Source organism: Molossus molossus, unplaced genomic scaffold, assembly GCF_014108415.1.
Source record: "Molossus molossus isolate mMolMol1 unplaced genomic scaffold, mMolMol1.p scaffold_m16_p_11, whole genome shotgun sequence".
In the NCBI taxonomy this organism is placed as follows: domain Eukaryota; kingdom Metazoa; phylum Chordata; class Mammalia; order Chiroptera; family Molossidae; genus Molossus; species Molossus molossus.
In genome coordinates, this window is record NW_023425346.1 from 95,386,359 (window position 1) to 95,414,133 (window position 27,775).

A 27,775-nucleotide genomic window follows, 5' to 3' on the forward strand; every position below is an offset into this window, starting at 1 on the left:
GCTTCCCAAGGGGTGGTTTGTAAGTGAAGCACAGATCTCGCATCCACTGCCCACGAAGAACTACGTGGAGCACAATTTTCTGGCAAGGCAACTGCCCGTAGTACATCAAATGGGGGGAAACATGGCTCCGTTAAAAATATAGCCTGGCTCTGGCTGGTTTGGCTCAGCAGTTAGAGCATCGACCTGCAGTCCAGAGAGACCCAGGTTCGGTTCCCGCTAAGGGCATGTACTTCGGTTGCAGTTTGTCCCCAGCCCTGGTTGGGTCGTGCGGGTGGCAGCCACTCGATGTGTCCCTTTCACGTCGATGTTTCTCTCTCTCTCTCTCTTCCTCCCACTCTAAACAAACAAACAAACAAACAAAAAAATATATATATATATATATATATATCTCCTGAGTGTGTGAGACACGTGTACACACACATTACAGACACTGGAAGGGTATACAGCCTGTATTTAACAGTGTTTTCTCCGGGTAGCAGGACTAAAGTTTTTTTTAAAAATCTTTTTTATATATATTTTTGGTACTGTCTTTTTATTTTCTTTTTCTTTTTATTATAATAAACATATTCTTTTGAGGATGAGGACAAATAAAACTCTATCTCTTTAATAGCATAGCAAACTGCCATTGTGGTTTCCAACCAGCCTCTTACCAGTTAAGCCAAGGAATCACTTCTCCTAGGTCAGAACCATGTTTACTGACACGACAGCTGTGACGGGGAGACTGGGGCACAGATCTGGTGTCTCTTCATGGTTCAGTGCAGTCCGAGCGCCTGGGTGTGCTGAGCCACCTGACCCCAGGGCTTCACATACTCCCACAGAAACATAACACCCACTTCCCTTACCTAACACACTCACGACGCACCAGCACGTCAAGGCAGGTGGTATGAAGAAGGCATGTGCTTTCAAGTCAGACAGACAGGAAGACGGACAGGACCGTCTCAGTTTTTCCATCTGTCAATGGGGACAATACGACTGGCTGAAGTGTTCCCAGGATTGAATAACATAGTCAGCAGACCACGCAGCATGGGAGGGGGACCAAACACATAGTAGCTACTATTACTGCCCTGTGTCCAGATCAAACAAAACAAGCTAAATTAAGCAACAGGGTAACAAGCAAGGAATATTTTATTGTACACATTTTCCCCCCAAAAAACCCACACCAACAGAACCCACAGACAGGAGCAAAGGACAAACTTCTCTAGCTCTCTGGGCTCCGCAGGCACCGCATCCCATAGAAACGCAGCTACTACAGGGACTAGATGGACGAATCAACATCGCCCTGCCTCCCCAGTCAAAAAGGCTACAGAGAATACATTTTAAATTGTATTCTAATGCAAATTTGTCGCACAAACTAAACTTCAACTTACTCAAAGAGTTACTGTATAATAAACCGCAGAAAATAGGAGTTGGCATTCAGGAATCCGCTCACATCAAATAAATATAGCCTGTGCTACATCTTTGTTAAGCTTCACATTTATAATGAGCAGATGGTCTGTCATTCGTAGTAACTGGTTTTACGAGACAGCAGATCCAGTCATGGAAGTAGAAAGTAATGTAAGAAAACTAAGTTTAGAAAACAGCTCTTTGGGTGTGAGCCACTATGGAGTTTATTACCTACTCAGGCCAGTTTCAACAGTTTAGAAATGTGGGCATTAACAAACTGACTTCTTGACGGAGAACCAAGTGACGCCAGCTGCAGCCACGTGTGCTGGGCAGCAGCACAGGACGGGACATGACAAACAGACGGACAGGAAAATGAGTGTCTCCACCCAACACTAGACTGGTATTTCTGCCACTTGAACTAATAAAGGGCCATTTAGAGAGACGTTTAAAATGAAGACTTGGCATTTTCTTATCCTGTACATACTAGAGCTAAACATAAGGATCTTCTCTAACATTCTGTACTTCTTAATCCGTTTGTACAAGTGAGCACGAGTATGCAGGAATGAAAAAACGAGTCAACGTTACCTGAAGAACTATTTTAAGTGGTCCATTTAAGAGTAACACTGTCAAAGGAAGGCAGTAACTATAAGCCTAGCTGTACTTTCCTTATGGGCCCAGTCAGTAAAATAGAGAAAATAATTTTTGCCCACCTCTTTAAAAAATATTACACTTGCTACTTGGTGTGTGGCGGAGACAAGGCGGCCAGGTGTGTCTCAAACAGAAAGATGAAGGCAGTCTCCGGCAGAGAGAACTACACTGCAACACCGCCTTTCCTGTTCCAATAGCACACCCGATTCTTCCTCAGATACACATTTCCTCTTGGATTTATATTAGCTTAACCCCTTCGGAGGTGCTATCACCCCTTCCAGTCTCTATGAAGCACTGGGGTTCTTCACTGAAAGAAGTTTGGAAGTGCTGGCATATTCTCGACAGCTGTGATGTTCTGCTCAGTCAACCACAGACATTTAAAAAAAACCACAGTTTACAGAATAAAGGAACACAAAATCACAGTTCCACACTCTTCATTGTGGCAAGGAATCGATGATATTACATTTTCCTTTCAGGACTTCATAAGATCCCCAGGATAGCACCTTTGGGTGGGCTGAACCCTAACTGAACACAAGTCAACATTCAGCAGTGCCATTTAGAGTCACTATCACTCAATTTTCCTTCCATATGATATTAGTAATGTACATTTTGCAGAAAGCCTAGAAAAAAATTTAAAGGAAAGATCTTTTTCAGGTGATATAAGACTAAAATTACAAGGAGCTAAAAACCCTCTGGTCTTATTTCTGAAGGCAAATCAATTTCACTGCGGATCATTGTAAAACAGAATGAGCCTGCCTCCTTCCCTCCCCTTAAAATGTGTGTCCCTTGGCCATTAAGACATGTCAGTTTGTCTGTCAACTGTTACAGTTCCTCTTAGCGACTGTTAAAAAACAGATTGAGTCCCTCAGTTGTATCACATAGAATAACATGTGGTCTTCATATGATCCCAACATAGTAATGCAGTACTGAGCCTTTATCAATATCCACTAGTAAGACTAACAAAATACTGTTGCTATTTTTAAATGTATCCTTACAAAAGATAGGCTTCTTTCCACCTCCATAGTCCTAAAGTAACAGGTACACGTACTACTCTGTTAAAAACAATCAAACAATAAATATCTGAATATTAAAAGTAGGTGCCCCACCCCCATCCTGGTACTAAGTGGCCAAAACCCTTTCAAAACACCATTTGATACAACAGATTTTGGAAGTTGTTAAAAAAGGAATTTATAAACTGGGAATCACTGCAGGACCTGGCTAATGCTTACTGCTCTGGGTTACCAGCTTCCTTGTATGAAATATTTAATATTAGTTATAATGACAAGCCAGCACTGTTTACAAAGCTTTGGAGTTCTTGTCTGGGGCGGACACTGAATTGCCAATGTCACGGGGGCGCATCTTGGAGCTAGAAATAGAACGTGTCTGTTAGGAGGGCTGGGCTGTCCCATGGAACAGAATGATCACCTCCCACCACACGCACGCTGGCCACTGGGTTTTCCATCCGTCCGTACTAACTGCAATGACAAAAAGTCAGGCGGCCTGTGTGACTCCCGTGGTAACAGCACCACAAAAACGTCTTGTCCGCGGGGCACGGGGGGAGGGGAGAGCGTGGACTGCTCGCTTAACAGAGAAATTCCACCCGCCACCGCTGCCCACCGTGGGGCTCGCTGCCGGCAAGGAAACCAGTGAAACGAGCCGCATGGTGGGTCAGCCCTGACGAGGACAGACATCTGGAACAAGTCTGTCAAGAACTGCGTACCCGCAGCACGCGAGGGAGGCATCTCAGGATGTAAAGTTCCTACTGTGTCCCCATGGATCAGGGGGGGGAGGGGAGAGAGAGAGAAAGAGGGAGGGGGAGGGGGGGAGAGAGGCCCTCCCTTCCCCACCCCACCCCACAGCAGAGCCACAGGTGCCCTGGGAGGCGCAGCAGGTGGAGGGGATGTGTGCTTGCAACTGCTGTAGAACCTCCTGGGCGCTAACTCTGTAGTTCAGTACTTTTCTCTACAATTCATTGGCTAGATTCATCTTGTCGTCACACCAGCTCACTGCTCACAAGGAAGTGTCGTCGGAGGCTTCCCATTCCTCCAGAAACCACTTCAGCTGAGCCTTCAGTCCCCACAGGTAGGTCCACAGATGCCCCGAAGCACACCTGCACATGTATTTTCCTGTGAAAAGTGTTGATCTGTGTTTAAGTGGCTACTCTCCATGCACGTGACAGTGACGGTGGCACCACAGGGACGGGTGGCATTGGGTTCACGCGGTGGCTGGGAAGGTGTGGACCTCGCTGGCTCCCGGGTCAGTGCGGAGAGAAGCCCGTGGCCAGGCTGCAGCCCACCACAGGCGTCATGTCCCATATCTGCAAGAAAGGAGATGCCGGGGGGCAGCACTGGTCACCTGGTCTGCCCGTGGGAGCCCACACTGCCACAAACAGCCGTGACACCGGAGAGGGGCCAACGAGACTCATCCTCGCGTTCTCTGCGATCACTGCCAAGCCGCCCCAAGACCGCACAGCGCGGAAACTCTAAGTGTGAAGGGGGCTTCTAGGTAGTATCTAGACACCTGAAAATTTATCATAATGGTGTTCTACTATTTTATTTTATTTCAAAAAAGTCCACTGGGGAAAAGCCCATTTTTGTTTTTATTATGAAATAATATATGTCACAGTTTCACAACTCAAGTGTGATACTAAGTACAAAACAGTTTCTTTTAGTTTCTGTGTTAGTGGGAATTAATGAAAAGTAAGTGTGATGATTTCTTATGACTCGAAGCCTTCCGCCCAGGATGAAAGAAACTTTAGCACAGGAAGGAGTAACCAGAGCATGCTGGGGAGGAGGAAACTGGGGGCTCATTCAGCCACATGGCAGCGACAAGGGGGCGCCAGGCCAAGGGAAATGCCAGGGGGTGCTCCGAGGCCAAGGGCGTGCAGTTTGTACTTCAGGCTTTCAAATGGCTGTGGGCTGCTTACGAAAAGGGAATGCAAGCTTGCCAACCAGAAAGCGAGAATGGACTAGAAATGTCTTATGCTCATTAGTAGCATGATGAAGGAGCAGTCAACAGAGATGCTAATTGGGACAATTAAGCCGGTTACCTTTACAACGCGATCGGTCCCACAGGTCACCATCAGTCCCCTAGCAACATCCATGGACATATGGGAGATGTTATGTTTTCCTTCATGAAAGGTTGCTAGAGAAGTCCGACTAACAAGGAGAAAAGAGACCATTTAGAACTCATCTGATTGTATCTAGAGCTGAGGGATACATTTTCTTAGTAACATAAAGGAAATACAGTTGCCCATGAACAACACAGGTGTGACTACATAGGTCCATTAACATGAAAATTTTTTTCAATAAATACATACAGCACAATAAATGTATTTTCTCTTCCCTATAGTTTTCTTAATAGCATTTTCTTTTCTCTAGCTTATTTTATTGTAAGAATACAGTAGTACACAATACATATAATGTACAAAATATGTGTTACTCAATTGTTTATGTTATTCATAAAGCTTCCGGTCAACAGTAGGCTATCAGTCGTTAGGTTTTGGGGGAGTCAAAAGTTACTGGTGGGTTTTCAATTGCCATAGGTTCAGCACCCCAAACCCCCACGTTGTTCAAGGGTCAAATATACTCATAATAACAGTGTTAAAATTTGCTCCCAAAAATGGGGCTACAGTTTTGAAAACTAACTTATAATTAAGGGGTAAGAAAAGTATGATAAGGTGTAAAACTGTTTCATAAAAGATTTATAAAACTCCCCAAATAACTGTTTTTGTTGTTGGTTGGTTGGTTGTTTTGTTTTAGTGGGAGGGGAGCATGTTCCTGGACATAAAAGCAAGCACCTTTCGTGCAGACGAGATCACCGGGAGGGCAAACACTCCCAAGCAGGCTGCAGGCTCCTGGGCCTCCCTGGCGCCCGCGGAGCTACTCTGCTCTGCAGCCCACAGCCCGGCCTCTGCCACCAGCTCACAGACAACACCAACAGTGCCCACTAGCTTTCCAGCTCGGGCCTCTGCCAAGGTTGGCCTGTCTACTACTTTCGAAGATGAATCAAAGCGAAGGGAAAGCAAATGACGGTTCTGCCCTAATGGATCTGCCTGGGTTGGGACAGGATGGGGAACAGACAGAAATGCCTTAACACAAATAGTTATTTAAGAAACGATTGCTAGATCAGATCTTGGTGGGGAAAAACCAACGGTCTCTGGAGTTTTCCGCTAATAAAATTTCCATGCAAAGGCGAGAGCATCAGATGCGTTTGGAAAGAACCAGCTCAGCCACTGCGTCAGTGTGCACGAGGCCATGACCCGGCCCAGCACCCTGAGTGCTCGGGGCTCAAATGTCCACTCAGCGGCTGGGCTGGTCCTAGCGACACCATTGCTCGCAGTGTTCAGGAGAAAGCTGTCCCATGTCAGAAAGCTAGAATGGGGTCCTCTCTTCAGAAGTCATTTCTGAAACTGGCAAACACGTGGGCAGAAGCACATCCACGTCACTCCCCATTTCACATGCGCAGTAAGACAGAGACAGGCAAACACTCACTCCTCATCTTTGATGGAGTCGTAACAGGAGTCACACATCCGGACCTGGAACTCGAAGCCCATGCTGGGGTAGCTCGAGCGCTTGCCGCTGCACTTGCCGCAGACAGCCTGGCCGCATTTCCTGCAGTGGTGCTGCGGGGCAGCCAGGGGAGAAGACGGTTCAGCTTGTGCTTCAGAGCCCGTGGCTCCCCTCGGAGGAGGGGAGTGGATGGGAGTGGGGAGGACTAGCCTGAATCACAAGCATCCCAATTCCATGCGGCAGTTACCAAGCAAAAGGTAGACAATTTCAGTATCTGACAAGCATTTCCAAATCACCTTACGGGATTGGCCAAATACTGCTTTTGTTCATTCATATTATGCCTTAACGTCAACAAACATTAAAACCAAATTCAAGTTCACTTAGGAGCCCAAATGACTAGAGATTTGGGTAATGATTCCTACATCAAAGGAAAGTTATGAAATAAGGTTTTAAATGTAATACGCTCTCATTAAAAACCCAACATCCATAATCAGATGTTTTACTATTTATTTCAGAATTTCAAATTGTGACTCTGCAAATAACCTTCAAGAACATTCCAAAATACTCCAGCCATTGTTACTGACTTGGACATACTCTTTTACCACCAAAAGACCTGTCATTTCCTCTGCTGTTAGTTGTTAACTCCTAAGAGTAAAACTAATGTCTTCATATTCCATTAGAAGTAGGGACTTCACCCATCAATTACAATGCACTAGTTACCACCAGGCATGCATTTTCAGAACTAGCTAACGAAACAATTCGGGTGCTATTTTCAGAGCATCAGAAAGTTTTAAGTGCTAAAATAATTCCCGTGTTGCCTGACAGTCTCATATTAGACCTTGCTGGAGAACAGTTTTGTAAGTAAAGTCTAAGAAAGTTTATCACCACACACACACTTCAGGCCAATTCTTCATAGAGGTGTAACCAGGAATAAAATAAGTAAAATCAGCATTCCTTTTTACTTATTTGCACAAATTCATATTAAACCTGAGTGAGTGGCTGGCTACCTTCAAGTCTGCTGTAAAAATGTATTTTTTTTTTTTGGTATAATTTTAGTATTATGTGAATACCTAGTGATAAGAGCATCTTTGTAATCTAAAGGCTATTGGGGACATGTTTCATTAAACAGAACTTGAAACATGCCTAATGAAAATATTCCAGATAGTTTTATGTGGAACCATTCAGGAGTAATTTACAGTATTTACAGGGTCACAGTATTCCAGTGAGGGCTGAGTTGTTACTTTGTAATGTGTGTGAAAGCAGGAGACTAGTATGCCCTAATTCATCCTAATTTGGTGCTTCGCTAGTGTGAAACAGAGATTTTAACGGCAGTCTAAGGGGAAACACCTGTATCTATTTACAAACAGGCTCTCGGTTTCCTACGCTCCCTGCTCTTCCAGTGCAGGACGAGCACGGGATAGTCAGGTAACAGTGTCTCTGGCCCCAGGAAAGGTCTTGCTCGTTATTGTCAGACAATGACGGTGACATGAAAAAAGTAGGAATTAATAGCATGCGTAGGGAAAAGTATGATGCCAAACAAAAGGACAGATTAACTACACAGATGACACAATACAACTAACCCTGTGGTGACTCAGTGCTGGCTACGCACCTGTCTCAACCCCAGCGTCTTCGTGTCCCACATCTGCTTTATGTTCCAGAAAAAGGGCTGCTCACACTTCTGGCAAGAATCACTTTCTAACCACTGAGGAGCCTGGGAGGAGAGAGACAGAGCCAACATCAGCACAGCGGCAGGTTGACCCTGAAATTCACACGACAGGTCTAGACATTGTTGAGGTTAGCATTTTTATCAAAAATCCCTCCATATATTACAGCTATTGCTGTATTCGATATTATGTGTGTGTTTTGAGTCATCTTTATCATTTTAGTAATGTTTATAAGATTGTTCAATTTCCGATCTATAGAAAAGAGGAAATAATTCCATTCTCACTGTGACCTCTTAGAGTTGTCTTTCTATATCTCTTTTTTAAATGCCAAACTTGCTTGAAATCTTGAACAAGTTGAGCAAAAACCCAATTCTTGCAGAATCTGGCAAACAACCACTTGGGGCAGTTTGGTGACCAACTGGAAAGTTCGCCTGGGTAGACATCAGGTCAGACAGATTTTCCGCCCCCTTTCCCAGGTCTCCCAGTGGGTCCCCACTCTGTACATCTACAGAGCCAAACTACAGACCTCATTCCAGCCATGAACTCTCTCCTACAGTTCTTTTTTTCATCCTCACCTAAAGACATTTTTGCATTTATCTTCAGAGAGAGCAGGAGGGAGAGAGGGAGGGTGAGGGAGAAACATCGACGAGAGAGAGACACATCGAGTGGTTGCCACCCACATGCCTCCAACCGGTGCCGGGGACAAACTACAACTGTGGTACACGCCCTTAGCAGGAACCGAACACGGGACTCTCTGGTCCACAGGCCGATGCTCTAACCACTGAGAATAACCGGCCAGGGCTCTACTGCAATTCTTTATGAACATTTATTCCCGCCCTCCTCCCCCACTTACCTATGAGTTACTCATTGGTCTTATCCATCTTTATATAAGTACAGCCTGTCATGAAGTAGGTTCTCAATACATTTTTGTTGAAAAGGACAACCAAAGTCTCAAAATTACACCCTGGCCAGTTTGGCTTAGGGGTTAGAGCATCGGCCCATGAACTCAAAGGTCAAAGGTTGGATTCCCAGTCAAGGGCACATACCTGGGATGCAGGTTCGATCCCTGGCCCTGGTCGGGGTCATGTGGGAGGCAACCATCGATGTCTCTCTCTCTCTCCCCCTCCTCCCTTCCACTCTCTCAATGGAAAAATATCCTCAGGTGAGGATTAACAACAACAAAAAAAGTCTCCAAATTACTTTCTTAAAAACTTAGAAAATATATCTATGTACAAAACACTACAAATTGTATTCAATAACAAGATGAACCTGTCAGAATATACTGATTATATAGTATACAGGGAATAAAAATAGAAAATATTAATATCTATAAATTAAACAAACAGAGATTATTAAGTAAGAAACCATCTTGAACTTGGAAGTTAACACTGAAGGAAAATGTCTCTGGGAGAGGGAGCCCGACGGGCGGGCAGACACAGCGCACGGACCCACTGACCGCGAGCACGCGCAGTGCGGTGCGAGCTCCCAGGCTGCAGGGGGGACGCTGGCGCTCGAGGATGGGTGCCCCTACTTCTGTTTCCCGCTGCACCGAAATGGCTGGCTTTCCTACTCCTTACTTTTGATGTGTCACTAGAAATACTTCTACGAATGACAGTCATTGCCAAGGTCGTGGGCAGGGAGCAGGGGCACACACACAGAATGCAGGGGGCGGAGCTAGAAGACAGGTCCCTCTAGGGAACTGCTGGAAGTAGGAGGGGGGGCAGGGAGCGCGACAGAGATGTGTCCTGCGGGAGAAATCACTGTCCTGACCTGGGGTGCAGACGGCTTCGCGTTGCTGAGATCAACCGGACAGGAAGGTGGTTTGGGACTAAATACTGTGCTGCCTGTGAGCACGCCCCTGGTGGACACAGACGACAGGGCAGGTCCATGGGGACGTCTAAGTGCAGGGGAAAGGAAAGCGGGTACTGACGACTCATCTTAAGTTTGCAACCACAGGCCGGCGTGACTCCTGCAATACCGCACATATGTGGAACAGAAAACCGTGCAAAGTTGTTCCGGGCGGCCCCAATCAAGTACGAGTACACACCTCGTGAGGACTGAATGAGTCAACGTGTGTGAAGGACTGAATGAGTCAACGTGTGTGAAGTGTTCACACAGTGCCTGGTGCACAGCAAGTGGGTCACAGAAGTCCAGGCACTGTGCCAAGTGCTCTATATGCTGCATTTCATTTAACGTCCATCACAAGCCTAAGAGATATGGGGCAACACTGTCCCCATTTACAGGCAAAGAAGTTGCCCAGAGACTGAAGCAGTGGATAAGTATAAAACACAGTTCAATAAATCTCTGCAGAGAAACAATGCCTTATTTTGTAATATTAACCAATGTTACATGTTTCATAACAAGTTACTCTAAGCCCTACCAAAATATTTTTAGAAAATTCAAAAAGAGAAATTAATCAGTACACATATGATCAAGATTTCCTCTACTTGTCTTATAAAGTCACTAAAAAAACCCGGCAATTGGTACTTGTCCATATCATGGCTGCATCTGACTATTTATAGGGTAGTCTGTCCACCACTAGATTACAAGCTTCCTGCAGGCAAGAGTCTCTGTGTATAGAACATGGTAACCATAAAGTCTGGAAACGAGTATCACTACTTTTTTAATAGTGTGAACCTCCTGGATTGCATCTTTTTTGGGGTATGCTAAAGATGCAGGTCTACCAGCGAGGGGCAGACTCACAGTACCCACAGCACACACAACGACACGCGCATGGGGTGGTGGGGACCCTGCACGCACACCTGGTGCCCACTGCAATGGTGCGCAGCACACGGAGCCATGCACTGCCGGAGGGCAGCCCCTGAAAATGCACCTGAGGCCAGGCGACATACGTGCATGGCCATGGGGTGCCAATAAACCACGTACGTGCACGTTCACCAAGTTCCCAGACTCCATGGCCACCCTGTAGGTGCCAAGTCCTTACATCCCTTACTCTCAAGTCTCCTCCGGAATCAGCTCTTTTATTCTCTACGTCACAGGCTGTCAATGCCTTTGGGAAAGGTGGATAACACTCATGCTGCAGCGGTGAAAATGGAAACCCTGCCTGGAAATCATCTGACATCTGTGAAAACCTTCAAGAAAGTACGTATCTTTGGCCCAAAAGGTCTGTTTCCAGAAATTTGTCTGAGATAAATACCTGAACAATCACAATGACAAGGTCAAGAATGTTCACTGCACACTATTTAAAACAGAAGAAAAGACAAGATAGTTTAGACAATGTGTCTGTCTGAAGGACTGAAAGGGCCTTGGAAGTCATCTCATTTGAATACTGCACTCTATGGAGGAGGGGACGGAGACCCGGGAAATGATGGCACTTCTCTAAACCAGGCCTCCCCACTAGGCAGTGGCCCAAACAAGTCCGATTCAGGTCTCCTGAAAGAACACCGTGTCAACATGGACTTGGCGGAACAGAACTCAGCAGAAAATAAAAGCAGAGAACAGAGACATATTTTTCCGGGAAGACATCAGGCACCCAGCTGTGGCCCTGGTGTAGCCACCTCTGAGTTTCCGGAACAGGTGTGCTGTGGGACCATCACAGTGCAGTCGTCCCCTGTGCTGGACACTGTCTCCAGTGTCCCCTCAGTGATTCTCAAGGCTGAAAATCAGCCTACCCGCTGTCTGTGTGCTGCCTGTCACTGTGGAAACTCGAATGGGCAGAGGATGTGGTGCAGACACGGGCACTGTCTACCTGCGCGGGCATTTACGGCCGGCAGGGTGGGAAACCGAGAGGCCAAGATCTTGGGGACAGCCCCTCGTCGCCTTGCCTGCCCCTTCTCTTACCTCCTCTCTGCTGACATCCATGTTCCACACGGCAATCCCACCATCCGAGGAACAGGAGACGAGCTGCCTCGTGAGCTGAAGGTAACACAGCGCCTGCACCCGGTCACTGCGGACGACACACACCGGCGCTCGACTCAGTGTGGGAACAGACATTGTCCTGGGGAGCCACTCTCTCCCGTCACAATCAGCCATTGGCACGTTATCACTGACGTTGGTTTGGTAATATGGATTTTCGTGTAATTACTTGGCTTTCTGTACCTTATTGTAGGTTCGACAAGACAAACACTACTTTCAGGTCAGCTGCTAAGAACTGCAGGACAGGAGGAGATGGTGCCTAGGGTTTCCTGAACCAATCACCATCCCGTGATTTCCCTGTCAGATGCACAAGATTTAGCTACTCATTCGGAAATGAAGAACAAAGGAGGCGTAACTCTCACCGGACACAACCATAAGAACAAGCGATCACACGCTATGGAGCTTACTGGTACACACGCACTCACGAGTACACACACATGTGCACATACTCACAAGTACACACACACACATGTGCAGACACTCTGGACACCCTGGGAAACAATCTCCTGGCCTGTCGGCTTGTATGGAGGGTGTTTCCAGGCCACCTTTGGTGTGCTTCCAGTTATGGTAAGCAGCAACCAGACGGCAAGAGCCTGAGTATTACAATGTCACAGCTCAGCCGATGCATCAAACCATATGTTCCTTCTTAATGACGTACGTTTTGGACTTTAAGACAGTTAGGCATTCAGTTCGAGAATGACTTAGTATCACATTATACACAATCTCCGTGGTCAAAGTCCTTAAGCTGATTATCGCAATGGGGTGGCTCACTGGGAGAAACTTGGGAAGTAATCTTTGGATGAAGAAGGAAGAAAATCCTGTGCTCTTTTTTGTCCCTTTTTTGCTACAGAACACCAGACACTCAGGACTAACAGAAAAGCAGTAAAAAGTGGACTCGGCCCATCCAGTGTGGCTCAATGGCTGAGCATCGACCCATGCACCAGGAGGCTGCCGGTTCGATTCCTAGTCAGGGCACATGCCCAGGTTGTGGGCTTAATCCCCAGTAAGGGGCATGCAGGAGGTGGCCAATCTATGTTCTCTCTCACTGATGTTTCTCTCTCTCTCTCCCTCTCCTCCCTTCCTCTCTCTGAAATCAATAAAAACATTTAAAAAAATGTAGACTCAGTGAGCCGTATCAAATGGCCATCTTCAAAACAGTAATGTTTCCCCTGCCTTCCCCAAACTCAGATTCCCTCCCCACCCCCAGAATAGTCACACACTGATGGCCCTGGAGCAAGAGCGTGCGGCCTTTTCTTCCTCCAATGTCCCACATGATGATGCTGTTGTCAGAGGCTCCCGAGAAGAGTAACCGTTGGATAGGGTCCCACCAGAGGGAGGCGACACTACCTGGGGGTGGGGGAGAGAAGGGAAGGAGGAGATAGGAAGGGGGAAGAGAGAGAGAGAGAGAGAGAGAGAGAGAGAGAGAGAGAGAGGACTGGTTAAATACAACTCTGTATTAGGACATACACATTTGACAGCGGAAGTCCTAACTAGCACAGCTGAGTCTCAGGACAAAAATATCTTTGCTCTGCAAAGGGCCCTTCAACACTTGCTGACAAGCTGTGGGGGAGACACAGCACGTCCACGCTCCCGAGGGGTGAGGCTGAAACCTCCCATTGCACACCAAAGACGACGTTCCCGTAAATGTTTCCGTGTTCTATACCACGAAATTATAAAACAGCTGTATGTGAAGGGTTAGCTCAGAAAAAGCTTTTGAAAAAAATTGCTGTTGATATTTAATGAGCACAGACAGTTGTGTTCACTGTGGTCATCTTATATAAGACAGAAATCTAGACTACTGCAGATCTCTGGGACTTGCAGGTGGTTTTACCCCAAGATGCCCATATTTAAGAAAAGCAAGTATCTCAAAGAAAACGTCTGCAGCTATACCACACAACTGTGCCAGAGAATTTAGATAAAAAATCCAAACCTTACATTTCACACTCTATATTGGCTAAATTTATCAAATTAGATGACCCTTGGGAAAACCAGATTTCTCTTTCAACAGATCTCGTTGTTATTCCTTTTTTGCTGCTTACCTAGAACAAAACGATTAACAAACTTAAAAATGAACCAGCCATACAAGCGAATCTTTTCGGTGGATATATAGAAAACAAATGAAGTCATATTCGAAAGCAAACAACACAGCTTGTTTCTCACAGAAACTTCGAAGTGGGAAAGAAAGTATTCTGCAAAACCGGCTTTAGAGATAATTTTGTACGAATCCTGACCCTGTGTAAGCCCAGGCCCCACACACTTCAGCTAGAGGTCTAACAGCAGACAAACACGATCTTTCTATACGGACAGGACCAGGTAGTTACCAGAACCCGCTCTATCCTAGCAACACAGAGAACACGTAAGAGCCTGGAGTCAGGAGACTGTTATCCATACATGGAAAGCGGTGTCCTCAGGGGCTGAGCTTCCCTGCCCACGTCCATTCTAACTTACGGTTCTTCTCTTCCTCTTTCTTCTACAAGGTCCCTGTCTGATGGACTTGGTTTCACCTAAGCAGTTCAGACAGCACGGAGAATATTTAACTTGCTATAATTAAGACGCTATTTTTGTGAAAGTCCATCATTAATTCTTTTCAACAAATCCCCAATTCTTCAATCTAAACCAGATGGCCTCAAAACTTCTAATTTGTCACCTAATACAGCCAATTGAGTTTTAAAACCCTTTCCTGGGGCCTTGCCCACTCACCACACTGCATAAGTAATGAAATTCCACCTGATCCCTCTTTTCCCTCAGTCCCTACCCAGGGGCGGTTTCCCAAGTAGCGGCCGACCCAGCCCATACATTGCTTTTCATTGTTCTGATCCACTGGTTAGGTTTTGTTCAGTGTTCCAGAAACTGACAAATTGAAAATAATAATAACATTCTTGAACAGATTTTACCATTTACAAGTAACTTTAAAAGATCTTCTGAAAATAGTTTAATTGAAAAAGATGAACAAAGTAGAAAGTATTATCCACACAGCAACCTAGAAGGGGTTCTGACCATACGAAACCCAGCCCAGCACCTACCTTCACTTAGCCGTCCCTCTGTGAGATCCAAATCCCTGTCTGTCCAGTCAAACTGAGATCTGACAGCTCACAGGGAGCTGCTCATCCATGAAACCAGAGCCGAGAACATCTAAATGCCCAAATCGGGTGGAAAACCTGTGGGAGACGACGCAGCCTACCTTCATGCCCTTTGAGGGTTGTGATAACTGAACAGGTGTTCTGTTCCATCTTCAGCAAGGTGATCTGTCCAGAATAATCGCCAACAAAAGCATACTGAGTATCGAAATCGTATCTGTGGGGCAGAGGTCAAGGATCTCGAACACAATTTATCTCAAAGATATAAAGCAGAAAATGTGCGCTTTGAAGAGAATAAGCACAAACTGAAAACTCTAAGGAAGGAAATACCCAACTGAAAATCATGCAATATGTAAACATTTTACAAAGAGTTTTAAGCTGGAATCATGGGGAAAACTAATACTCAATCATTCAACAAGAATTCATTGAATACCTGTTCCTCCTTGAACCAATGTCCTAGAACTTGGCAATAAAAATGCTAACAGCTGACTGAGAAGACAGACATGAAAACAAGTAGTTATAATCAAATTATAACAAAATGCAAAAAAGTACAATACTCAATAATGAAAAAAGCAAGAAAGAACTGGAAGAAAATGGCTATTTATGGAATGTCTCTGGAAATAATGTTAAGACCGACAGCAAGTACAGACATGAACCCATCCTTCCTTTGGCCCAGATGATTTAGCTTGAAGCCAAGAGGATGGTTCACTTCACATTGCTGTGGAGAGTGCATCAACCAAGAGGCAGTTATTTGGGGCAATAGTAAATTTAAATTGTAAAAATATATTAACTCATCACTTTTTCAGTGATGTTACGGCCGTGGAAATTTGTGGCAAATCAGCAGTTGACACACAGCAGGGCAACCACCACTTAAAGGTCAGAAGGAGCACTGTGGCTGGGCCACAACCGCGACTCTGTGCCATTTGCTCCCAATGCATATGAAAAGCCTAACTCAGAACAGAAACACTTATTTCACACATAACATATCTGAGTATTTTCCCTTGTTTGAGTCTAAAGTGTATGGTACCATTTTAAATGCTTAAACATCTCACGCTGCACATTAATTTGTAGCAAACCTTTTTTTATGAAGGCTTTCAATGGAAAAAAAGAATTTTACTACGCCAGATGTCCAACTCTGACAGCCCTGACTTTGCTGACACTAAGATACACTGCGACCACAGCTAGTCTTCGGCAAGGGCCAACTCCACGGGCAACATTGCATTTACCCGTAAAACATGTTAAAGCAGCAATTTCTTAACATCTTGGAGGTGCTGAGGCACCTTTGAGAGTATTATAAGAATTATGAACCCTCCCCACACACACAAACTATAAAATTTGTAGCCCATTATGAACTCCAGGGTCACAAGCCTTATTATATTTATATTCTATTGCAGGGTCTCCAAATAACCAATTACTAGAAAATCAATTCCTTTTTTCTTTTCTTTCTTTAACAAAAAGTCTTTCCTTTAACTTTGAAATGTAAAGGAAGAAGGGGAGGGGTTTGCATTAATAAGGGTTAGGTTCTCCAAGACTTGGTATTAAAAACGTATAGTACTTCCCAGCAGGGAATGATAAATCATTTAATAATTATTTTTAATAAACCAATTTTATACCAAGCAAAGTAGTTACACCAATTCTTAGATTTTAGGTGAAAAATCAGAAATCATCCAGTGTTTGGAACTCAATTAACAATTTATTCTTTGTTTATTTTTGTTTTTTTCTTTTAATTTTTTTTCTTTTTGCGCATTTCCCTCTTTCTTTTCTTTTGTCTTTTTTAATTTTTTCATATTTTGTTTTGGATTTTCATTTCTTAAAAATTTCTATTTTGGTCAATTAACAATTTATTCTTTTCTTTAACTTTTTTTCTCTTTTTGTGCATTTTCTTTTTTCGGTTTTTTTTTGCTTTTCATTTCTTAAAAAATTCTATTTTTTTGTGTTTTTGTCAATTATCAATTTATTCTTTTTTCTCTATTTTATTTTTTGTGTTTTGTTTTTATATTTTCTTTTCATGAATTTTCCTTTTATTTTTTTCATATTTTGCTTTGTTTTTCATTTCTTTAAAAAATCTATTTTTTGTGTTTTTTGTCAGTTAACAATTTATGACCCGGTTCAAAACGAATTATTGAGACAAGGAGCCCAAGCAGGCGGAGGCCCAGCCCTTCAAAGGACACTGCAGACAGGAAGCCCAGGACGTGAAGACGTGCCTCCCGAGCACGTCCCCGCTCCGGGTGCACATCCAGCTGACACACTTGTCGTGACCGGTGCTGACCACCCACTCTGAAGTCACGCTGAAGATGATCGCAGACACCCGGTTCTGATGAGCTGTAGGAACAGAAGGGAAGAGTCTGTGCCCTTCAGGAAGAAATGCGACCTTCAGAATCCAGTCTCGTGGGGTGAGAACTGAGGGTGACCTTCTCGACCTGGCTGGCCCAGGGAGGCGCAGACAGCCCGGTCACGGGATTGCCTGACTGTGAGGTTATCAGATCTGCTCTGCCCCGGCTCCCGACTCGGCTCCCAGGGCCCTGCCCCGCCTCGGACCCGCTGGACAGTCAGAGCCACAGACCATGGAAGAGTATGCTCAAGAGGGATTCCAATAACAGATCAGAGGACAGATGTTCACTTTGGGTAAAAACCCTCCCTACTAGTGAGTCCCATATGGAAAGCAGCAGCCGTTTCTTAAAAGAGCAACTTTTTCATTGTTCATACTTTAGTGTTTTGTCTCTTTAGAAAATACTGGCATTGCACACAAGAGCAACGATATTTTCTGTAATTAAGAAGTAGTGTAATTTGTGTGTAACTTTTTATTATTTATAAAGTATTGTGAAGTTCTATATTCCAAAATAACAGCTAAGAGTGAAGAAAGTGTTCCAACTATGACTTAACTTATGGAATATTTGTGTTTCCAGGTTAACGTAAGCCACGTAAGTGACAAATGTCTACTGCACCTGGCTGTAGACCTTGCGTGCAGCAGGTGTTTAATAAGTGCCTGGTCTGAATGAAGTCAGAGGCTAGACAGAGAAACCTGGCTCTCAGCTGTACAGGTTGCTTCAGAAGAACTGAGGAAGTCTGTCTATAAATTAATTAGAAAACACTGCAACTCCCTGGGAATATGGGCTAAAGCATGAACAGACATTCATAAAGGATGACAGAAGGGTTAGCGTTACATACACCCTACATAATCATTTTAACTTGGGAGCTCTTGTGACTATCAAACTGGCAGAGAGCACTTACAAAGAGCACTGTTATAAAGGTTTAGAGAGCAGGCACTCTCAGCCTCCACTCATAGGGTTGCAAAATCTGCACACCTGCTGGGAAGAGGTTTGCAAATAAATCTAGAGCATTAAAAACTTTTTAACATTTGACCCAGTTATTCCACTTTTATGAATTTGTCTTAGATAGAAGTAATTAGAATCAGAATAACAGTCAAAAACACACGAACATACATATATATGAAATGCACACACAGATATATATACACACATGCACACACATACACTATCATATCTGTTAGTGAGTGGTTGTCATCAAAAAATGGAAGTAGTATTCATGTTCAAAAATAGAAGAATGGCCCTGGCCAGTTTGGCTCAGCGGTTAGAGCGTCGGCCTGCGGTCCGGAGAGACCCGGGTTCGGTTCCCGCTAAGGGCACGTACTTCGGTTGCAGTTTGTCCCCGGCCCTGGTTGGTCGTGCGGGTGGCAGCCACTCGATGTGTCCCTTCACGTCGATGTTTCTCACTCTCTCTCCCTTCCTCTCTCTCCCTCCCACTCTATCTGTACAAAAAATGGAAAAAATATCCTCGGGTGAGGATAAAAAAAAAAAAAAAAAAATAGAAGAATGGTTAAATCTGATACATCCACCCAAATGGACTAGTATACAAAATGTTAAATGTTAATAAGCAGGTAAAGAATAGTAAATAACACCAAAAAACTAATAGTCTCTCACATAATTGGGGTAACATAACTAAAAAGTTAATGTGAAAACCTAATTTTGATCATATGAAATGGTGTCCTACTCTTGAATTTTTTATACTCTTGTATTTTCCAAATTTTGTGTCCTAGTTTTGTGTACGTAGATCTACTTCTGTGTTTGTGTGTTGTGTGTGTGTGTGTGTGTGTGTGTGTGTATTATAATTACCTGGATAGGTCTTGATAAAGTTCATTTTATTAAAATCTTCAGAAACATGAAATTCCTAAAAACAAAAACACATGCAATAAGAAAATAATTGCGATTTAAAAAACAACAGTAACTTAACTTTGACAACAAAGTGAGATCCAGAATGAACTATCATCAGAACCGGGGCTGGAGATCAGCTATACAACAGTAATACAGATTGCTCTTTCTATCAGACCTGTCCTCAGGCTACCCTTTGGCTTGGGGACCAGATCAAACTAAGCAGTGCCACGGACCAGCACAGCATTTCTGTCCAGTTCTTCTTCCACCAGTGGGTGCTTTGAATCCCCTTCTCCTTCTAACTGCAAAGGAAGTATCTTGCTGATTTTTCCCTCGGCTACACCAAAAATTCCTCAAGATGATATGCATAAAGCAAAATTGCAAAGACCCCATTACTAAGAGAGTTCTCAGCTACAGTGAAAATAAAACAGGGTATTTCAGCAATGTAAGGGAGAAAACTAGACATATTTAATATAAACACAAAAAAAGAAAATTAAGAGGTTGTGGGTGGTTTTCTTTTTTTATACTCTTGTATTTTCCAAATTTTTATACACTATATAATACTTTATAACTAGAAAAATTAGAAGCTTACTGAAAAAAATAAGCTTCAACATACAACCAAGAACATAAAATTCTAAAAAAAAAAGCCCTAATAAAACATTCTGTCGACCAATATACTAAATTGGTAAGTTCTTAAGGCTCTAGGCAACATGGACTTTATAAATTGTTGACTGCTCAGACTGAAAAAACAAAAATACTAATTCCTTGTTCTCCATCTCGGTTTTGCAAACTATAAAAGAGTATTAGCATTTTAAAGACAGTAATCTGTACTGGGTAGAAGATCAATAGATCAATAGCTAACTAACGATAGAGTGGATTTACATTGCCCTTTCCACTGAAGAGTTATAAGAGTTTCTATAGGCCATCCTATTACTTATCCCTTGAACCAGGAGCCACAAGAAGGTCCCTAGAAAAATAAATGCTCCACGGTTGCCACCACTTGAGAAAGAATTTGAGACTGAAGTTCGTGGGCCCTTGTTATACCTGTACAAGCACATCACCAAGATAGCCCTGTAAGATTTTCAGAAGGAGAAGAGCCGGAATGTGCATATTCCACTACAGAACGTATTTACAGCAGCCCCAGGCTCACAGGGCACCGAGCTCATCAATCCCCACCTACAGCCCCAAGTCCTTACCATCTGCCTACTACTGAGTGGATTGTTCATGCTGAGAACCTGTCTTTGTACTGGCTATTTCCTTCTTGGCCCAGAAAGACATAAACAACAAATATAAACTGAAGAAGAAATAGAAAATTTATAACAAGTGAGTGAAGGGATTAAATTAGTAGTCAAGAAACTTTCCACAATGAAAAACCCAGGACATCAGACGGTTTCTCTGGTAACTTCTTCCAAGCTTCAAGTCTGAGTCTCTTAGTACTCAATAATTTTTTTTTTAATTTTATTATTTTTTTATTTTTTTATCCTCACCCGAGGATATTTTTCCATTTTTTGTACAGATAGAGTGGGAGGGAGAGAGAGAGAGAGAGAGAGAGAGAGAGAGAGAGAGAGAGAGAGAAACATCGATGTGAAAGGGACACTTCGAGTGGCTGCCACCCGCACGACCAACCAGGGCCGGGGACAAACTGCAACCGAAGTACATGCCCTTAGTGGGAACCGAACCCGGGTCTCTCTGGACCGCAGGCTGACACTCTAACCGCTGAGCCAAACTGGCCAGGGCTTTTTTAAATTTTAAAATGGGCAAAGGTCTTGAATAAATATTTCTCCAAAGAAGAATTACAAATGACCAACAAGTACATGAGATGCTCAACATCACTAGTCGCTGGGTAAACGCAAATGAAAACTATAATGAGATACCACTGGGATGGCCACATTAAAGACAAAATAACCAGTGCTGGTAATGATGTAGACAAACCAGAACCCTTACAAGCTGGCCGTGGGAATGTACAGGGGTACAGCCACTTCGAAACAAACAGCTTGGTGGTTCCTCAGTGAGTTAAATACAGACTTAACCATATGACTCCCAATTCCATTCCTAGGTATATATACCTAATAGAATTGAAAACTTGGGTTCACATACAAACTTGCACATGCATGTTCATAGCAGTATTATTCAGAAAAAAAAAAAAGTGACAACAACCCACATGTCCATCAATTGATGCATGGATAAACAAAATATGGTCTATCTACATAATAATAAAAAAGAATGAAGTACTAATTCAAACTATAATGCAGATGAACCTAAAACATTACGGGCTAAGTGAAAGAAGCCAGACATGAAAGGCAACACATACTACATGATTCTACTTACATAAAAGGTCAGAACAGGCAAATGCCTGGGCTCAGAAAGGAGACTGGTGATTGCCAGGAGCTGGGAAAGGGGAAGGGGGTGTGACTGCTAATGGGCTTGGGGTTTCTTTGGGGGAGGGGATGTGATGAAAATGTTCTGGAATTAGAGTGTTAATGGTTGTATAATCTTGTGAACATACCAGAAAACCATGAAATTGCACACTTTAAAATGGTGAATTTTATGGTATATGAATTATATCTCAATTAAGAAAATATATATATGTATATATACACATAGATGCACACAATCTGACCCACAAAATACCAATCTACAATAAATTAGGAATGTAAATATCTGATCCTTCACCAAACATATCTTGTGAAGCACTGCCCTAAAAAGCTAGACAAGTGGTTGGTTGAATGACTAATTACTAATGTCATTCTCCTTCCCCCTTCCTGTAACAGGTGTGCATGCATGCATGTGTGCGTGTGCATGTGTGCGTGTGCATGCATGCATATGCACACACCCAGGTTCCCCACCATGCTCTCCTGGCCCTGGCCCCCTTTGTGGTCAGGGATGGGGCTGCTACCGGCTCGAGTCCACTGCGCGGAGACCGTGCCTCGTGGGCCTGCACACCCTACCACCCGTCATGACAGCATTGAGATCCATGGAACTTATTTAAAATTAAGCGCTCATTAAAATTAATTCATGTTTCGGTCTAATAGCTATACTGAATTCAATATTTTCTATGCCAATCAGGCATTCACTGTTAACTTTATTTAAAATGTCCAACAGACACGAACATGGGGAGGTTAACATAATGAATAGGTGCTGAAAAGTACCTACCATGACGGCTCCGTTATCCTGGCCCACAAATATCCGTCTGCTATCGTGATGGTAAGTCATGGCTGAGCAAGGAGCTGCCAGAAAGACAAAGACCGTATTACCAGCAAAGCTAAGCACTGGGGCATTGTTCAAAATTCATTATCAAGCCCCGCCGGAGTGGCTCAGTGGACTGAGCACCGTCCCATGGACTGAGAGGTCCTGGCTCGATTCCTGGTCAGGGCACATGCCCGGGTTGTGGGCTCGATACCCGGTAGGGGGTGCGGGAGGCAGCCGATCCATGTTTCTCTCACGTTGATGTTTCTCTCTCTCTCTCTGTAAAAAAAATCAATAAAAACGCTTTTTAAAAAAAAAATCATTACTAAAAAGAGCTAAACGATTTACGTTAATAAAAAAAAGAGGGCAGCACTGGCCAGTCAGGCTCAGTGGTTAGAGCGTCGGCCTACGGACCAGAGTCCTGGGTTCGGTTCCCGCTAAGGGCATGTACCTTGGTTGCAGTTTGGTCCTCAGCCCTGGTCGAGGTCGTGTGGGTGGCAACCAGTCAATGTGTCTCTCTCACATCCATGCCCCCCCCCACTCTATCTGAAGATAAATGCAAAAAAAGAGGGTAAAATGGTTTTGTAAAAAATAATGATGTAAATTGAAAATGCTATTAAAGATCTTTCTGTTGTTTTAATTTAAAATTCTCATATAGAGTTATTTTTAAAACTTTGGGTGAAGCGATCCAGGACGAAGTTTCATCTGACGCTTCCGGAAAGTCTGGGACCAGTGCTTACAGTGCGTGATCCACCCTCAAATTCAGCAGGCCATCCCCCCCCCCATCACAGGTAAGAGCAGCTGTGATGTGTGGAAAGAGGGGCTCCCAGTACTGGAATTCCCACTCTGAGGCAGATGTGAGCAAGCTGAAAAAACCACTTTGGAATTACTTTTCCCCCTCAACGGCCAAAAAAGGTTCCCTTGTACAATGACACAAACCCCAGTGTGTAGTAAGTGAATTTGTGAGGTGAAGACACTTTTCCTTGTCCACAGCAGGAGCATGTGACTGGGTAGCACCTGTTTCCTCATGTACAGACCCCTCCGGGTTCTGGCTACCCCTCCAGACAGCCTGGGCCAGATAATGAGTTTCAGGAAAAAAGAAACTCTACCTCATCTCCTTCTGCTACAAATCAGAATTAATGTGATTTAGAAAATGGAACATTTGGCAGAGGAAATGTTTGGGTTCATTTCAGCCGAGGAATTTTAAGTGACCAAGGAGGAGCCACAACAAGGAAATGCATGCCAAGAAAAAACAACAACAAACTTAAGTTTACTTTGAAATAAAATTGCTTATGAAAAAGGAAAAAAAACATATACATAAAGTCACCATTTGAAAATTGTTTAATTTAATTTCAAGTTCTCTCTCTATAATGGGCTAATATTCTTCACCAAAGGAAGAAAATAAACCATAATACTGGATTGCATTCAAAGGCAAGAACACAGCTACCTGCATGATCAACCTACAGAAAGTGACTGTTTGAGTTGCAAAGAACCACCTGCTTGAAAGATAGGTACCGCTTTTGTCTGTACACAAAACAATTAGAAGTGACAAGAAGCCTGTACATCCTTATTCACCATATTGCTGAATAATTTGCAGCCCAAGCTGCAAAAAATGATCATGTTTAAGAATTATAACCAAAAGCTGTGGTACATATACACAATGGAATACTATGCAGCTGTAAGAAAGAAAGATCTCTTATCCTTTGAGACGACATGGAGGGACATGGAAAGTATTATCCTAAGTGAAATAAGCCAAGCAGAAAAAGACAAATACCACATGATCTCACTTATATATGGAATATAATGAACATAACAGTCTGAGGAATACGGTAGACCCAGAAACATGGAAGTAGGGCACAGACTGACATCCCTCAGAAGTGGGGGTGGGGGGGGTGGGAAGAGATAAACCACAGAACTTATATGCATGTATGCATGACCAATTGACATAGACAACAAAGCCGGGGACGGGGCAGGGGTGGGGTGGGGAAGGGGGTGCCAATGGGGTAAAAAAGGAGAAACATCTGTAACAAATAAATAAATAAATAAATTTTTTAAAAATTTTAGCACAAAAAAAAAAAAAAAAGAATTAGAACCAGTGTGGCTCAGTGGCTGAGCATGACTCATGCACCAAGAGGTCACCAGTTTGATTGCAGGTCAGGGCACATGCCCAGGTTGTGGGCCTGATCCCCAGTGGAGGTGTGCAGGAGGTGGCCAATCGATGTTCACGCTCATCAATGTTTCTATCTCTCTCTCCCTGTCCCTTCCTCCCTCTCTTAAATCAATAAAGAAAAAAAAAGGTTTTTAATTTATAAAAGAATTATAACCACAAAGATATATATGTATCTTCATATACAGCCCTCTTTAATAACCACACATAAAATTATCATTGGCAAATCAAATCACGCTTTGATGATTTCAAAGATTCACTGTCATCATTTTTACTCCCTTTTCAGCTGGTACTAAAATCTTAATGCTTTAAACTTCTTTTTAATTCTTTTTATGCCTAACCCTCTAACAAACTGTTCGTAAATATGTAAGTCCTTTTTTGTGTAAAAAATACACTGTGCCGAGTTATTTGGTGAGGCTGTAGAATTCTTGTAGTTTAAACAAAAAGCTTCCCTAGTTTATTTGTCTTGTATATAAAGATGTCTTGGCTTTTATTCCTAGAAGAGAAGCTTCTAGTGAGATAAGCAATAAATTTTTTTTTTAAAGTTTGGATATTCTCATAGTTTTATAAACGAACAAAATATAAATCTGTGGCCTACTGCTGTCCCAAATCATCTGCTTCAACTCTAGTTTTGTAAATAAAGTTTTTGTTTTGTTTTCCTGCAAGACAGCCAGGCTCCTCCTTTTTGCATTGTTTGTGATCACTTTGTGCTACAAGGGCAGAAGAGTTAATAGTTGCCACAGAGATTGTTTGGTCCAAAAAGTCTTAATATTTACTGTCTGGCCCTTTCAGAAAAGCTCAAGGACCCACCCCAGAACTGTGGTGGGGAGCACAGTTTTGGAGTCAGACACGCGTGGCCTGGAATTCCTACCACAAGCAATCAACTTAACCCCCCTGGCCTCCGTTCCCTCACCTACTAATGGTGAAAATATCACCTTCCTTCCCCAGTTGTTGTGATGGCTTCATAAAGTGACATTTTTTTTTTTTTTAGGTCATGAGGTACACAATAGATACAGAAACTAAGGGTTACTGTTTTTCTTCAGCTAAGGCAGATTGTGAAAGTTGTTTTTGTTATGGGAGGTAATATTCTGAAACATAATCAGATTACATATAGCAATACACAAAGGCCTGGCTCATTGATCAGTCAGGTCCTGGGAAAAAGTCTAAATTAGTATCTTAAATTGGGTAAATCTACAGACAGCATTTAGAGCCAACCTGCACTTCTCTTCTCATATTTTGAATTTGTTTTAATAAAAGTCATGACTTTTATTATTTGTAAAAGTCATCCTAAAACAGACAAGCAATTATTTCTCAGAATTCATTCATTCTGTTTTCTCCTGGCAGTGTTCCTGCAGCTGCATCAGTAGATCCATCTCCAGATGAATGCAGTAAAGAAGCTTCTGGAAGCAACAAGCTAAATACGTGTAAGTACAAACATGCAGCAGTCAGCAGAGACGCTGGGCCTGTTCTTTCCAGTTTCTATGGTCTCTCCAGCCACAGTGTTCTGGGAACTATTTCCAGGGGTACCATTAAGCCAGGTTAGCAAGGAATGGCCAAAGCCACGTGCCCTGGACCTAAGAGCCAAAGAAGAGTAACCTCTTCTGCCAGGTTTCGGTGCCTGGGACAGAAATTAATTACAACGCTGTGTGCTAAACATCTGGGCAAACTACAGTCAAAGAGTAACTGAACTGAATGTAGAACACACTCCGTCTCAGTCTCTCTCTATCTGAATGCGCATGAACTAACTCCAAGGCTCCTCACCTATGGAGATTAACCTATGGCCAGAATGTGAAGAGCGGGGAAAGGAGAGATGGGAGGAGTCACGGCAGCAGCTTTACCAAGACTGTCCGCACACGCAGTGAAATACCCCAGCACTGCACGGTTCCTCGGGTTTCACTACTTCCAGTTATCGGATCCATCCTCGGGCCGCTGGAAGGCGTTATCAGTCTGAAAGAAACCCTTTGTTTCGTTGGGTAAAGGGTGGGCTCAGAGGCCCAAGGTTTCCCACTCTCCTCTGCCCCCCACTCCAAAAATATCCCAAAGTAAACTGATCGGACAGGCCCCATGAGCAGGCTGATGATGACATCAGTCACTTCATATCTCAGAGGAGTAACCAAGGTTATGCTTCCTCAGCAAATACAACAAATTATGATTAGATATGCTTCTAACGTGCTCCATATTATAAAGTTTTATGGTGCCTTTTATAGCAGTGACCTTTACACCAGTAGACCAACAAGCTGACTTCATTTTCGGCGAGTGGCGATGGAGACAGGTGCTGAGAAGCCTGCCCGCACTGCAGGTGCAGACAGAACAAACGGCGCCCTGGCCCGCTGCGCGCGGTGTGCAGCGACTGACCACAGGATCCGGGCAGTGCACGTGCACGTGCACGGGAACACGTGCAGATGAGAAAGTGCGGGCCCAGAGAGGGTGCCGGGGGGATGACACCCTGACTGCAGAGAATGGGCTGAATAACCGGCTGCCCTGTGTTTCCAACAACCCCGCTGCCCCATGAACAACCCCGAAGAAGGCTGTCGCCAGTGTCTGGAACAACTGGCAAGAGGTCTTCCTCGGAGAACTTGACAATGGCCTTCAGAAGCAAAGCCATCCCGCATGCCCTAAAGCCTCTGTTCTTCTCCCAGGGGGTCCTCTGAATACTGCAACCTTCACTGAGGAAAATCCTCATTAGAGACCAAAACCACAAGGAAGTTAGCAGCTCTGGACGCCTTCTGTGTGGCCATTTGGGATAACACAGTCCAACCCAGCTGCACCCCGACAGGGCTCTCTCGCAGAAAGGATGAAGAAAGAGGGGGGAAGGGTGGCCCTGCTGCTCACATCCACAGGAAGCACTGGAATTTAAATTAACTTCCTGTCGCTACAGCCAGGGCGGCCTTAAAAACCTCAATGCAAAAGAATGATCTAGATTTATTTTTAGAACACATTTAGCTACTGAGAAAACTCTCTGTTTAGAATGTGCTGTCCGTGGGACCAAATCTTCATTGGAACCCAGAGGGCTGTGAGAGGGTTGGGCACAAGGCCAGTGAGGAGGGTCTGGGGTGTGTGCAGAGCCCCTTTTCAGGTCAATACCAGCTACTCC

The 27,775-nt window shown here is 43.8% G+C and overlaps 1 protein-coding gene across 6 annotated transcripts in view; it reads right to left on the minus strand.

Moving 5' to 3' along the window:
- Positions 1 to 3,886: 3,886 nt before the first annotated feature.
- Positions 3,887 to 27,775, minus strand: part of WDFY1 (WD repeat and FYVE domain containing 1) — a 39,971-nt gene continuing 16,082 nt past the window's right edge. For 4 of the 6 annotated variants that reach the window (XM_036254808.1, XM_036254811.1, XM_036254810.1 and 1 more), the window contains exons 3-12: positions 22,482 to 22,555; positions 19,293 to 19,347; positions 17,331 to 17,481; positions 15,264 to 15,376; positions 13,303 to 13,429; positions 12,008 to 12,113; positions 8,152 to 8,253; positions 6,525 to 6,655; positions 5,081 to 5,189; positions 3,887 to 4,348 (exon numbers count right to left, since the gene is read on the minus strand). In XM_036254808.1, the coding sequence (XP_036110701.1) occupies positions 4,289 to 4,348; positions 5,081 to 5,189; positions 6,525 to 6,655; positions 8,152 to 8,253; positions 12,008 to 12,113; positions 13,303 to 13,429; positions 15,264 to 15,376; positions 17,331 to 17,481; positions 19,293 to 19,347; positions 22,482 to 22,555 (1,028 nt within the window). In that variant the 3' untranslated portion in view covers positions 3,887 to 4,288. Of the gene's footprint in view, positions 4,349 to 5,080; positions 5,190 to 6,524; positions 6,656 to 8,151; positions 8,254 to 12,007; positions 12,114 to 13,302; positions 13,430 to 15,263; positions 15,377 to 17,330; positions 17,482 to 19,292; positions 19,348 to 22,481; positions 22,556 to 26,442; positions 26,606 to 27,775 lie in introns of those variants that run through there. The other 2 variants (XM_036254813.1, XM_036254812.1) reach the window with 2 other exon arrangements.